The 14,483-nt window shown below is 45.3% G+C and overlaps 1 protein-coding gene across 1 annotated transcript; it reads right to left on the bottom strand.

Moving 5' to 3' along the window:
• Positions 1-1,116: 1,116 nt before the first annotated feature.
• On the bottom strand, positions 1,117-13,006 carry NOP10 (nucleolar RNA-binding Nop10p family protein). The gene is made up of 3 exons (XM_086775831.1): positions 12,812-13,006; positions 1,588-1,630; positions 1,117-1,405 (listed from the first exon to the last, which is right to left on the bottom strand). Exons 1-3 carry the CDS (start codon positions 12,863-12,865, stop codon positions 1,308-1,310), a joined length of 195 nt encoding a protein of 64 aa, XP_086631957.1. The 5' UTR covers positions 12,866-13,006; the 3' UTR covers positions 1,117-1,307.
• Positions 13,007-14,483: the final 1,477 nt, after the last annotated feature.

Below are 14,483 nucleotides of genomic sequence, written 5' to 3'. Positions count from 1 at the left end.
ATTCTAAGATATGAATTCTAGCAACATGTTGTTTTCCTCATCAACTTGCCTCTTCTTGCATTCATTTTTAATAATGACCAAGTTTATTATTGTCATAAAAACATATCATCTTCTCCTCCTTTTCCTTTGGTGAAGAGGAGTATCAAAGCCTTTACCTTTGCATTTCTTTTTTGCATGCTAATAGCATGGATGATGCTTAGAAGGCTCTTGTCATCACAACCATGAAACTCATGTACTTCATTGCACAAAGGGACTTGTCCATGGCTGCATGTGTAGATTTATTTACTCCTCATATACAAGTCAATATGCCGAATTTCCCTTTGTGTCATAGCCATTCAACTTCTAGAGGTGCAAACAACTGCTTTGGTGGAGGCTCCTTATTTCTCAATTGTCCTTACTAGGAGTATCATTAATAGGTCTATAGTGCTGACAATGTTGAATGAGATCAAGTCCTTGAAATTTGAAAGGACACAAAGTAAATCATACTATAGACTCTTGGTGACAGCTTCTTGTGTCAACTCCCAGCATGATAAAATGGAATCGATGTGAGCCATGGGGTTGTGAATTATCACCACTACGACCCCCTTTAGAGCTGAGGGTGAAAGTGCTGCAGAGCCCCAAAACTTGGTACATACTGGACTACCTATATTGGGACAATATTCAGTTTGCCTGCAACTAGACTGGAACTCAGCCTACATCACCCTGCAAATGCAGCTTCTTGTGTGTGTAGCATCACCCTAGACATGGCTACTCCTAAGATTGAATGGGAAAGTGTAAGTGACCTCATTGGGATGGACAATTTGCACTTCAATTAGATACTATCTACATCAACCTCAAGCAGGGACTCCTAGAACCCAAACAAACACCTCAAAAATATTGATAGCCAACAGGATAACTTCATACAGATAGTCCAGCCAGCCATTGCATTGACATACCAGAATTTGCACTTCAATTAGATCCTACCTTGAGATGCGACTCCTAGACTCCAAACAAACGCCTCAAGAACACTAACAGCCAACACACTTCAGGATAGCTTCATAAAGATAGTCCAGCTATCCAATGCATTGACATAAAAATTCAATGGGATAACAGCATTGACACATGTTGACAGCTTGATGATTTGAAAATCACACATTTAATCTTGCTAATAGCATTCATTAAAAATCTTTTCTTGTGTCACATCACTAACACTGCTGTTCAAAACAACGTACATTTTCTTCACAAGTGCCAACTTCAACAGACATGAAAAGATCTAGAAAAGATCGCACAATGAAATCTAAACCTACATGCTTCTCAATATTTGAATACTAGTATGTCGGCAGAGGTGCCTGAGTAGGTAGCAACCCAAATCTCTTCTTCAACACGACACGATGCTTAGAAAACTTATCATCCGGTGAAAAGCGAGCTGTTCAAAGAAGTGAATCAACAAGAGAAAAAGTTAGGGTCCTCGAATTTAAGTTGAGGATGAAGAATAAACACCAAGTTTATATTATTAGGGCCATCCACACCACCGAGTAAGGTTCATGTTCTATTATTAGGGCCATTAGCACCCAGTTGAAAGCCAACCAGTGACACATGTTATAATACCTGGATGTGCTGACTGGGTTGGGCTCCCCTCCGGAGAATCTTTCTGTCAAATAAACCACACAAAAACACCATCTCATAATTTTATTCGTAGCTTTCCCCAAAAGTATAGTTCATTTATTATCCATAAGTTTTTCCTATTATCAGCTCAATAGCTGCCCTTGAGCATTTAGACATGATTGCAATAAAACTTTATGTATACCACTGAGAAGTTCCCTTGTTATTCCCAAACTAAGAAAAAACTAGAGAGCCTACACAAAGCTTCAAGCCATCAACTCCAATGCATATGTACACTCTGTGGTATGGCATTCCCACTCATGCCATCTGTGCCTATAAGTAGGTGCAGGTTCGTGTTTAGGACACATCTTCGTGGTTAAACTGCCATACTGAGTTTGCGACATGCAGACTCAGCCATGAGAAAGGCTAGCACGAAAGAGATGAGAAAGAAAACACACACACACATACATATGCACACAAACGAGTGGAAAATGTGTACTGCTACAAAGCTGTTTGGCTACAAGTTGGACAAACACTTCAAAAAAAATCTTCATGCCTGCTAACACAGTAGCCAGATAAAGCGATGGAAAGTTCAGGTTATTTCCCAAACTTCTTAAAAACCTAAGGGTGATCTTGATTCTAAACTCCGTAAGAATCTACTAGATATCTACTCAAAATCAGACCCTGTACAACACATTAACAGATACAAACAACGACAAGAGATCCGAGCTTTTCATGACAGATTTGTATTACCTTGGATTTATTATTAGTTTGTAGGGCATCCAATTGGACCCTGCAAAGATCCAAAAGGTGCTCAATCGGGACATCCCAATCACAGTGTATGATATCCAATCCTTCATTGGGAATTAAAAAGCGTATCAAACCCACATTGACAAGTTCTATGATGTTTCGGTAGCTTTTACTGATTTCCTGAAAAGAATAAAGACTCGACTAACTTTGGACATCCCCATGTACTATGCAAATGACCAATAAGGTGTGTTAACTGGAAGTATTTCTTGCCTTTTGTCCTCAGCCTATCCGCCACCCAACAAAAGGGTGCGTTTTCGCTGTCCGCCCTGCTTCTCTTAGCACCACCCCACCATCAACACCTTGCACTTCAGCTCATCTCCACCTCTGCCTCTGGTCGCACTATTGATGTTGCCTTAGTCTATCTTCAGTACCATAGTTGTTTCCGTACGGCATACGACCGTGTATCGTGCAGAATACCGTACGGTCCTGTTTCCAACCGTTGCTGCCTGTGCGCAGTTTTGAGAAGTAGCCGTTTTTAACCGTTTTGTGGACGTTTTCAACTGTTTTGCATGTTTTGGGCCTTGTCATCATAGTCACAAGCAATGGGCATTTTTAGACTCGAGAATGTTGGGGATGGAAGCATCTTCCCGTTCCCATTCCCGTCCCATGTCACTCTATAGTCACAAGGAATGGCCATTCTCAATCTTTTCCGTCCCTGTTCCATCCCCATTTTGCATCCCATGTGACTATGCTTGTCATATGCCATATGCTATAGCCTAATACCTATATAAGGCTCAAGCCTTTAAACTCTTTCACCAAGCCTTCAAGCTCTAAGGCTTAAGCTCTCAAGCCTTCGAGCTCTAACTCTAAGCTCTCAAGCTTCAAACCTCCAAGCTCTCTCTCTCTCTCTCTCTCTCTCTCTCTCTCTCTCTCTCCGCCCTTGCTGTGCTGCGCCTGCTTGCACCTGCGCTGCTGTGCCCTTGCTGTACTGCGCCCGTGCTGCTGTGCTGCGCCTGTTCGTACCCACCCACCCACACTGCTGTGCTGCGCCTGTTTGCACCTGTCCTGCTGTGCCCTTGCTATACTGCGCCCGTTTGCGCCCACGCTGCTCCTGTCCGCGCTCCCTCTGCCTCCCTTTTCCCACCCACCCACCCACCCTTGCTGCGCCTGTGCGCACCGCACCACCTCCCTTGAGTGTACTGTGTCCATCTCCCTTGAGTGCACTGTGCGCACCCGCCCCTTTTCCCACCCCCAAGGCAGCAACTAGGGGGGAAATAGCCATTATGAACCTACATGAGCTGGAGGCATACATCAAGATAGTGGAGGACAAAACCAAGAAGTTTTTGGGCGAACAAAAGAAGGTGCTGGACAGGGTTCTGAACCAACATGAAAAATAGTTGGAAGGCCTCCGCAAGGAGATACAGGGAAAGAACAACAAGATATAAGAACTGGCAGCCCAGGTGAACCACCAGGAAGAGATGATTCAGATGTTGAAAGAGACCCAGCTGCAACAAACAGGAATGCCAGAGGCTGCCCCAATAATAGGGGAACTCCGGGCAGAAATGAAAGCCCTAAAGGCTACGGTCAAGGACCATACAGTGGAGGAAGGGGAACTGAATATTCAGGAGGGTTTAAGGACTGACTTGGAGCAGTTTTAAGCTGCAAGTGATAAGCTGCGGGAAGAACTGCAAACCACTAAGAAAGATTGGGTGGAGCTGGTGAAGAAGCACAAACCCGCACAGAGCATCATACATGAGACTCTCGAGGAGGAGAAACGCAGGAAGGATAGGGCAGTACGGGGGCTACATGCGGGGGGCTTCCCCCAAGGAGGATGCCATGATGCTTTGCCAGATGCTAGGAGTGGACGGGATCGCCCCCCCCCCTTTGCAGATACATGCAGGGCAAGCAAGGATATGACACGACAGCGGCCCCTCATCATTAGATTCCCTGATGCCACCAGCAGACAGGTGGGCTGCCCTCAAAGGCACACAGTTGTACATGGGAGATGATCAGGTGGCACACCGGCATGAGGCGATGGTGACTGTTCATGAGGCCCGCAAAGCAGGCAAGTGGGCTATCTACAGAGATGGTAGAGTCATTATCACTGAGCGCTGTCCCAAATAGGGACGCGGGGTCTATGAGACCAAACACCTAAGGTTGGGAGTATGGAACTGCAATGGCATGTTGTGGTTGAATCCAGGAGGCTTGAGCAAGATTCTCACAGGCAAGGATGTCATTTTTTATACAGAGACTCATCAGAGCCCTGAGAGGGGCTTACCATACATAGTCGGGTATGAGTGGGAGTCAGCTTTTCAAGACAAGACCCACACGTAAGGAGGTCCGAGGAGTACGTGGCTCTGGGGGGGTAGCTGTCCTTTTTAGATCCCATCTCCGACAGATTCTCAGCATCATCCACAAGGACGAGGATGCACGGAATCTTTGGGCGCGGCTACAGCTTAGCAGTGACAGAGTCATCCACATGCTGTGTGTTACGTCCTTCCAGATGATTTATGCAGATGACATCGTCGTCCTCTCAGACTCAGCCGAAGGGCTTCAGAGACAGTTGGATGCCTTACATGACTTTTGCACTCAGCGGGACCTCTCTGTTAACCTTGGTAAAACCAAGGTAATGGTCTTCAATACCTCTCGCCCCTTCGCAACCAAATTGAGCTTCACATATAGAGGGGATCCTGTGGAGATTGTCTCATCCTATGTCTACCTTGGTGTCACTTTCAATGGCCCACGCTTTACCATGGTTCCTGCAGCACATGCCAGAGTGACGCGGGGATATGCAGCCTTGAGCTTATTTGAGCGGCAGTGCTTCTAGGCACATTTCCAAGAGCCCAGGACGAAGGGCTGGCTTTTTGACACCCTCGTCACACCAGCCTTGATGTATGGAGCAACCTTCCGGGGCCAGATTTATCCGATGAGGATTGGCAGAGAGTTGAGAGGCCCCAAGTCATGATGTTCTCCCGTATGATTCACAGCAAACCATCAGTCCCACACCAGATTATTCAGGCAGAGTTTGTTGCAGCCCTGATGGTAGTGGATGCACTCTTCTAGACAGTCACATACCTCCATCGCATCAGTCACATGAATCCCCATAGGTACCCAAGGCTTGCCTTGGAGTCCTCCAGACAGCTAGCACTTGAGGGGCACTCTGGAGTATGGTATGCACTAGTTTCCACTTGGCTCTCAGTATATGGGCTCTGCATGGACCGCCTACCCCCCCTTCAGTATAGTTTGGACTCCCCTTTTCTCCGACTCTCTCACGAGGATACCAACTGGGTTATCCACTTAGATCTTCTCAGCCTCTACACACATTGCACATGGATCACACCTCCGGAGCTCCCCACGAAGATGCACTTCTACAGAGATCACTTCCTCACACTCACTAAGGATGGATTCATCCAACAGCCGGGCTACTGAGTGTTCACATGTCCCATGCCAAGCGAACTGCAATTGGCCAAATACGGATTTCATCCCACCACCTCAAAGTGGAGACAGGTAGAGCTAAGCGCATCTTCAGAGCCGAGAAGCTCATATGAAGACCCAGAGAGGAGAGGATCTGCCAACTATGCCACACAGAGGTTGAGACGATGGAGCATTACATATGCCGCTGCCCAGTATACTATGAGATCTGCGGGAGGTTTTTCACTGTCTATTTCGTGAGGAATTCGGTCCATTCTCCAAGATCATTGACTTCCAGGACCAAGGTTGCCTGGGCCTCTTCCTGCTTGAGCTCCGCAGACATAGGGACACCTTCTTGAGAGAACCTCGGCCCCAGCCACCCCACCCCCTCCCTCGCCAGCCAACCATCACCAGTTTTTTCCGGACCCAAGAGGTGGAGGACGACGACATACTCGATCTTGTGGACCCTCCACGAGCTGCTCTCGACCTACCTCGCTCGAGAGGAGTTACCTCGGACCGAGCCTCTGCACTCTAGCGTGCCCGACGCCCTAGGCCCCCCCGTCGGCCACGATCACCTCATCAGCTCCAAATCCAGGACATGCTCCACCGCCATCAAGCTACCTTTCCACGTGACATACCTGAGGGAGACCTCTCGGCCATACTCATTAGCCCCATGCTTGATATTTTGGAGAGTGGTATACCATCTACTCGGAGCTGATGTTGCTCTCATGTTTCTGTGTTCTTAGTATTCCATGATGAGTTTCCATGGACAGTTTTGTATCATCCCAGTGAGATAGCTATGTTTATGTTTTCTTTCTGTTTTATTTTCCATTCCATGATGAGATATGATATGGACATTATTGTATCACTTTGATCTCATAGGCCCATTGGGTCTTTAGTAGACGCTTAATATATCTATCTTTCTTTCTCTCTCTCTCTTTGCCCCCCTCTCTATCCTCTATTCCTCTTATCTTCAAGGTTCCATAATCCATTGCGCAAGCATAAGTTCCACTCTCCTCCCCCTCTCTCTCAAGTCGCTCCTCTCTTCATCAATCACAATGATGAGAGACATGAATGAAGCTTTCATATTGCATGTTATCCATGTCTCACAAGCAAAATGCTATAGGTGGACGTGCAAATATTGTGGCAAGCCTTATGTGAGCGGCCTCACTAGGCTTCGGAAGCACATTGCAAAGGTGGGAGTGCCTCAAAACATCGCCGATGAGATGTTTAGAGCCATTAGGGGTGTCAACCGCCCAAGTAGGAACTCAAGCGCCCATGATGAGGTCATTTCCCCAAAATGGGATACTTCCACTCCCACCGCCTCCACAAAGAGGCCAAGGTCCGGACAAAGGCACGAGGCGACCTACTTTAGCTAAAGCTACCGGGGGTTCCATGGGTCCCCTATCACATCTTTGAGAGCGTCAACATCAAGCGGAGATCGAGATTGCACGCACCATTATTGAGTGCAATCTCTCTTTTAATGTGCTCAAGGTGGAGCAATGGAAGACAATGGTGAAAGTCATTGCAAATGTGAGCCCGACACACGATGGATGGACCGGCGTCTCATACCATGACATGCGCACGAAACGACTTGACGAGAGAGGGAGAGAATTGATAATTCTCTACCACCCGTACGAGCAGGATGGACCGAGTATGGGTGTAGCATCCCCTCTGATGGGTGGAGGGATAGAAAGAAGAGCGGAATCATCAACATACTTGTGTCTTCTCCTCTAGACACATACTTTGTACAAGCGGTGGATTCCGAGAAGGAGAGAAAGACAACGGGCAATGTTACGACCCTGTGTTTTCCTCAAGACAGTATACAGGTGGGTACGGGCACGAGCACGGGATGGACAATGTGAACGGCATCAGCTCGGAATCGAGAAGGAAACCCATATGTGGCCACCCCAAGTGTCAAAGGGACAAAAAGGGATTTTAAGTTTAAAGGTTTTATATAACCTTTGATGATAAAGAAAATATTTTTTTTGAAAGATGCGTTTTTGCTATTTGCTTTTGGCTTTTTGGAGAAAGCGAACTGAATCGCATCTTTAGTTATAAAAGCGAAGGGTGGCGCATCACCTTGGGATCGCAGCTTGAATATCTCTCTCACGTAGGCTGGCTACAGGAGTCGTCTTGTGGCGTGTGGTGTGAGGCGCATCTAAGGCTGATCACCAGAGAGCACAGCATTCGGTGTGTGTGCGGCGTTTCTCTCCTTGGGTGGCTGGTCGCCAGAGATCACAAGCAACTCGCAAGACTGCAAGACAAGAAGCGCACGAGGGCTGAGCTGGTTTGCGCAAGTCAGCCGGGGTAGGCCAGCGACTGCAAGATAGGAAGCGCACATGTGGGCTGCTGTTGTGCACGCCTTCGTGCTGTGGACGTTCGCGCTGATGTATAGCGCCTCTGTTAGGCTGCTGTTGTGCGCGCCTCCGTGTTGCTCTCGGCTGCTATTGTGGCGACTTTGTGTGGATTGTACGGCCGAGCAGGGCTGCTATTGATGCTCCTGTTGCTATTGTACGACAGATTTTCCCCAAACCTACTTGATGCAAGAGACTAGAGATAGGCTTTTCTCTTTCTCTCGCTCAAGGTAGTGGGGCAATAGAAGCCGCTGCTTAAGGTCGCGGACAAACTCGTCCCACACATAAGCTGCCATACCTAATCTGGTGTGGGCATGAGCCCACTAAGTCCACCAAGGAATGGCCTCATCGTCCAAGTACCAACCGGCTAAGATCACTCTGTCAATATCTGTCTTTCTAACTGCGGCAAAGTAAGCTTCAAACTGATGCAACCATGAATAGAGAGTTGTGGGATCGAGTTTACCATTATACTTACTGAAGTTCATTTTCTCGCGAAAATGATTCGAGGGCGCCGCCGGTGTCAATCTGGCGTCCAAAGCTGCTAGGTAACACTCGTGCTCCACGCGTCGCATGGCTTCGTCTTCACGTTGTCGGATCTCCAATGCACGCATCTGCAACTCAAGCAAAGAGCTCGGCCGCGGCTGTGACCCCGCGAGAGGGTCCATGTGTCGAGAATCTGGAATCTGGGATACGGAAGGAGAGGGAGAGAGGAGATGGAAAACGCGACGCTGGAGAACCAGTTCCAAGCCAAGGTCTGTGCCTTCTGCTCGTTCATCTTGGTTGTCTGGTCTGCGATTGCTCGTATCATCTGCTGGACCATATCTGTAACACTCAAGCCTGGTGCCCTAGCTGGGCTACCTCATGCACTCTGGTCCCATGGTTCTTGGTCTCTCTCGTCGTCGAAGCTCGCCATAGCAAGAAAACGCACTTCCTTTCCGGAACGCTATCTGACCATCCACTATCTGTGTGGGAGACGTCCGAAGGCCTCCGGAGGCTGAAAACCAACCGTCCTTCGAGGGACAGGAGTCACCCCGAAAAGGGTAGTCCACCGGTGTCTGAAAACCAGCCACACGAGTGAAAAAATTATGGTTTCTTTGCTGAATCTTTGCACTTGAAGTAGGCTCTAATACCACTGTAACATGCGGAAGCTTCGGAGAAGATCGGTAACTTCAATGCTCAAAAATCAGCACTCTTTTTGTGACGGAATTAACGCACAAACTGAATGAAGATGTGCAGAAAATAGAGAGAGAGAGAGAGAGAGAGAGAGAGAGAGGGAGAGATGGAGAGGACACAGTATTGGGTCCCAAATACCCTCTGTAGGGCCCCCACCACGGATGGTGTATTTGCTTTATTAGAATGATTGAGAAGAATGCAGGGGAGAGGGTGAGCTTAAGATCCTTACAAGCAAAACTTCTTCACACACACACACACACACACACACACATACAAGGGTAGATAAGCACACGAGAGAGATGGATACCTCAATTTTCTTCTAACTTCTCTACAACCATAACTTAAAGATAAGCATACATACTATAAGGGAATGTATGGTTCATAGTGTGAACCTAACTATATGAGCTGGCACTCTAACTATGCCATAACTCTAGTAAACCAAAGTGACTATCACACAACCCATAAAATGAGTGGTGGTATCAAACCATAGTCTCACTAACCATGCCAGTGCCATAAGTGCATAGCTAGCATCCTAATGTGTCATCTATACCCATACTAGAGCTCAATATCGCAACAAGGGACCCTGATGTGTCCCAAACATAGGGAGAGAAGTGTGCAAATCAAGATAACTATGTTAAGAAGATTTTTCTTTATTTGTGTTTCTGAAAAGTTTAAATTTTAAACCTCAAAAAATGAGAAAAAAAGCAATGAAAACCTTGATGTTATTTTCCATAAAAGCATTAGTTATTTAATTTCACCAAAAAAACCAACTTTTGAACACCTTATTAGCAATAGTTCTTTTATGCATGCCTTTTACAAAGGCTACACTTAGTTGTGTATTAGATTGTCTCTTAGTTTAAAAAATGTGAATGTTTTTTATTACAATATTTTCTAAATAAGATTGCAGTGGTGGAGGAAAGAGATCATGATAGTGATGGATGCCAAAGAATAGGTAGGTGGGAAATGCAAAAGGTGTGGAAAGAAAAAACTCAAATGTCACATTGGTGGTGTAAACATGGAGACATTGAAGGCAAATATTTCTTTAAATTTGAAGGGCCAAACACAATACAAACACCATCTGAAGGTAAGGCTTTCTTCAAATGTTGGAGAAAAGAGATCATGATAGTAGGGGATGCCAAGGAATAGTGCAGGTGGGAAATGCAAGAGGTGTAGAAAGCTATTGATGGCACAAACATGGGAACATTGAAGGTAAAGGTTTCTTCAAATGTTGAAGCACCAAGCACAACAGTGAAACCATCTAGCCATAGAGGTTAATGATCAAATGCAAAAAATGACCAGGTTGACCATTAAAGTATGCCCTTAGGGAATCCTATTAGAGCTTTTTCCAAAAGAGCAATGAAGACCTAGTCCATAAGTGCTTACTCTAATAGAGGTTTGCAGTGAGAGCACTATCGAATGTGGTTAATCCATATGCCAAAACTCAATTTGAGAAGCCTTTGACCAAGGATGAGTGTTGCAGTAGCAATAGTCATGGAGCTTGAGAAATCATTGGGGCCTAATTCTTATATGGAAATGGGATTGTATAGAGGATGATGATTGGAACATGGTTCAACAGAAAGGCATGAATACGGCAGGCTGCTTGAGGGTTTGAACTTTGGTGTGATGAAACTCCTAGATAAAGGGGGTAATAAGCAATGCATTGCACTAATTAGAGACTCATCAACCTTCTCAATGTCTCTTATAAAATTATTATTAAATCCATGGCTCTTAGATTACGGTCTCATATTATGAGATTGGATGACGGACATCATCCATCCCTAGAAAAATAAGTTCATAAAAGGCGACTACATCTTGGATGCTATCATCTTATTATGGGAAGGCCCAAACTCACCATGAAAATATGGGCAAGAGGGCATCCTTCTCAAGATTGACAAATCTTATGATATGATGACATGGAGTAGGTAGATTTTACTCTAATCCTCCACACAATGCTCCATTCTGCTCCTACTATTTCCCACCTGTCATTCTCATAGGCCAGTTGCAAAGCACAGATTCAGCCGACTAGAGACATGCATCTACTTTACCCTAGTCCATCCCTATCTGCCTGTACACTCCCTTCTAACAACTAGTGCTCACAATGGCATGAACTCTCCTAATCTGTCCCCATTATCGACATGCATCTGAGGCTTGATGCAAGCAATACTAGAACTTGTAAGTAACATCCTTGATCAACTTTAGGGAGTCAAGCTTTATTTGGATTAAGGCTTAAGTAAAGACTTAAGTGTTACACAACACTATTATGCGAAAAAGGCAGAGTCACAGAACACTCTAGCGACCAAAGCTGACAATGAGGTTCAGAAGACTGTGCCGGTAAGCTTGCCCCATTATTTTATCAGTCTTCACTAGAGACTAGCCTTCATTTTGGCACTACTCACTGCTTATGGCCACGCTTATGTCAGTAATTTCCATGCCTAAGTAGTGCTGCCCGAACTCTTAGGGAGCCATTTGAAAAACATGCCATCAGCAAACTCATTGAAACTCCCCAAGCATTCTACAGAATGTGCACATCAAATGGTCCACAACATTGATAACTGATGCAGCGAGACTAAGGTCAAACAAGCAAAGAAGGCTTTCATCAAGAAGCTCCCTCATGACACTTATAAGTAAAAGTTTCCAACCATTGGAAATAAACCTAGTAATACACCCAAGTGACTTGGCGGCATATTATAGCTCTGGCCTACATATCTCAAGGGTACTCCAGACTTAACACAAAGGAGTACCAAGCACCAACTACCAGCAAGATAACTGGATCTTTAACAAGTGTTACTTGGATAGGACCTATGTTGCCAATGCTGTTGTAAAAGCATACTTTTTAAAAAGATCATTTTGAACTTCACGTGCCAACAAAATCATTTCAGACAACTCTAGGCTTTGTCAGCCTATCATTTGACTAATGCCAAGGACAGTTATTAGTCATGGCAGTTGGGTTGGTGGAGACTTTATCATGTCCTGTCAACATGTGCAGAAGCAATCTTCCTTGGCATTGCAAGAATATCTTCTCTCTAAATACAACCTCAGACATAGCTGTTCCCAAGTCGCAACAGTGTAGCCTCTCATCAAAGGCACAAGCCTCGGAGGAAGTCACCTTCTCTTCTCTATCGCTAGAAGGGTCTTCACCTTGTCTCTTCTGGCATTCAAGCTCTATCCCGTAGAGGACAAGCCATGGGAGGATTCTGCAACTAAGCTTCTAGAGGGGCGAGCTATGGAGGGGCCTACAACAAATCTTTTCCTGCCCTACATAATGTATCCTCTCTCTAGAGGAGGTAATCCTTCTTTAAAACCGGCAAAAATGGCCATCCAGATAATGTGCTTCCTTCCATAGGGTTGCATCTTCATGCACTTCCAACAAGAGAGACCCAATTTTGAGTTGTTTCTTAGAACACACTCTCTCTCAATTCTTGAAGGGTTCTTGAGATATTTTCTTACGACGTTACAACCTACACACACGCACACGCAAGTGAAAAAGTGAGTACCTGCAATGCGTAGACCTCACAGCCATGGAAGTGATGAGTGAATACCTGCAATGTGTAGACCTTCTCGCCATTTTCGTTGGTGTAATACATGAGATACATGATTGCCGCAACCACGAATTCCAACCCTACAACCAGGCCCAAAATATATGAGTTGAGACCGTCCTTCGAAGGTAGGTTTCTTATGGCGTCCCTTCAGACGGAACCGGAAAGAAAGTGTGCGTCTGGACGCCGAGTGGGAAATCGATCTCTCTCATTCCAGGCTTCCCTTCGTAGCCTGTTTTTAATAAATAGTGTGAGCATTTATAATCGCTCCTAAATTCCAACCTTACTATCTAAGGTTGGATCTTTGATACATGTAGCATAGGCTCAACTTCTTAAACCAAGAAACTCCTAGTCTCGTGAAAAAGAGAGAGCTAGAGAGAGGGGTTTAGTTGCTCACAACCTTCAAGCAAGCCAAAGATAGTTGCTTGCAAAGAGAAACAAGCTACAACCTACCACACAGCTTGTATGAACCAAAGTCTATTGCCCTGCCACCTCAGGAGAGAGAGAGAGAGAGAGAGAGAGAGAGGGATGCATCTCTAGAGAGAGATTCTCTTAAACCAAGTAGAAGCCCTTGTGTGCGCGTGTGTGTGTGTGTGTGTGTGTGTGTGTGAGAGAGAGAGAGAGAGAGAGAGAGAGGCCGAAGGCTACTCTAGACTGTGCATGAGGAGATGCCACACGCATCTGATAATATCCCAAAATTTTAGAATTATTATTTTTAGTTCAATATAAAACTTTAGCATAAAAGCTGATAATTTCTATAATAATTCCTTAAATTACCAGCTATGAGAGAGAGGTATTTCAACTTAGTCTCGATGTTGCGCATTCTCTGATAACTGGTCATGTATTATTGGGTCCTTTTTGGTGATAGTATGTTTCCTTTCATCCAATGTAGCTTTCACAACCACTATGTATTGTTATGGTCTCTGCTGATGTATATGAGCTATTTCTTAAGTTGGCTCCCATTTTAATATAAGTTTTTGTTTTTTTTAATCCTTCAATTAATTAACGACCATTAAAGGATGATTTTGGTGCCTTGTTCACTAAAATTACTGCTCACACATGCACCTTAATTATTAATAATCTAAGGTCGAGGTGCCACATGCCATAGTAAGTTCTCCTTGTCTAACTCACAAAAAACCACCCCACATCATTATCCCCTCTCCTACAATAGTCCTCCTCCTCCTCTCCTATAATTTCCCTACCCTTCTACTAGATGCTTAAGTGAGTGTGTGTGTGTGTGTGTGTGTGTGTGTGTGTGTGTGTGTGTGTGTTTGAGAGAGAGAGAGAGAGAGAGAGAGAGAGAGAGATCCAGTTGGATAGCTAGAAAGAGAACATTGAAACCTGAAAAAGAGAGAAAGTTTCCTTTAAGAGGTGAAAAGAGTGATGCAGCCAAAGAGATAAGAGAGACCATGTCTACCCCCTACGAGAGAAAGAGAAAGAGAAAGAGAGAGAGACAAAGATGGTCACCTCTTCAGAGGCTGCTGTACACAGAGCATCGCCTGCCAAAAAAAATGAGGTAGTAAAAATAAAAAGAGAGAGAGATATAGAGACAAAAATGATGACCTCCTTCCAACTTTGTCCCAACCAAAGTGAGAAGAATGTGGGGGAGAGGGTGAGCTTGAGTTCCTTTACGAGCAAACTTCTTCACACACACAAAAGAGTAGACAAGCACACA

This window comes from Cibotium barometz, chromosome 36, assembly GCF_041138505.1.
Source record: "Cibotium barometz isolate CiBa-2024 chromosome 36, ASM4113850v1, whole genome shotgun sequence".
Taxonomy (NCBI): Eukaryota; Viridiplantae; Streptophyta; class Polypodiopsida; order Cyatheales; family Cibotiaceae; genus Cibotium; species Cibotium barometz.
Note: the sequence above shows the minus strand (reverse complement) of the source record. Positions and strands in the feature narration are given on the sequence as shown.

Excerpts from the sequence above, each read along its gene's own strand:
- NOP10 (XM_086775831.1), bottom strand. The coding sequence starts at position 12,865 with ATGTATCTCATGTATTACACCAACGAAAATGGCGAGAAGGTCTACACA. Across the intron at positions 1,631-12,811 it reads AGAAGGTCTACACATTGCAG|AAAGATTCTCCGGAGGGGAG; the intron begins GTATTCACTCAT and ends TTTATTTGACAG. Across the intron at positions 1,406-1,587 it reads AACCCAGTCAGCACATCCAG|CTCGCTTTTCACCGGATGAT; the intron begins GTATTATAACAT and ends TTCTTTGAACAG.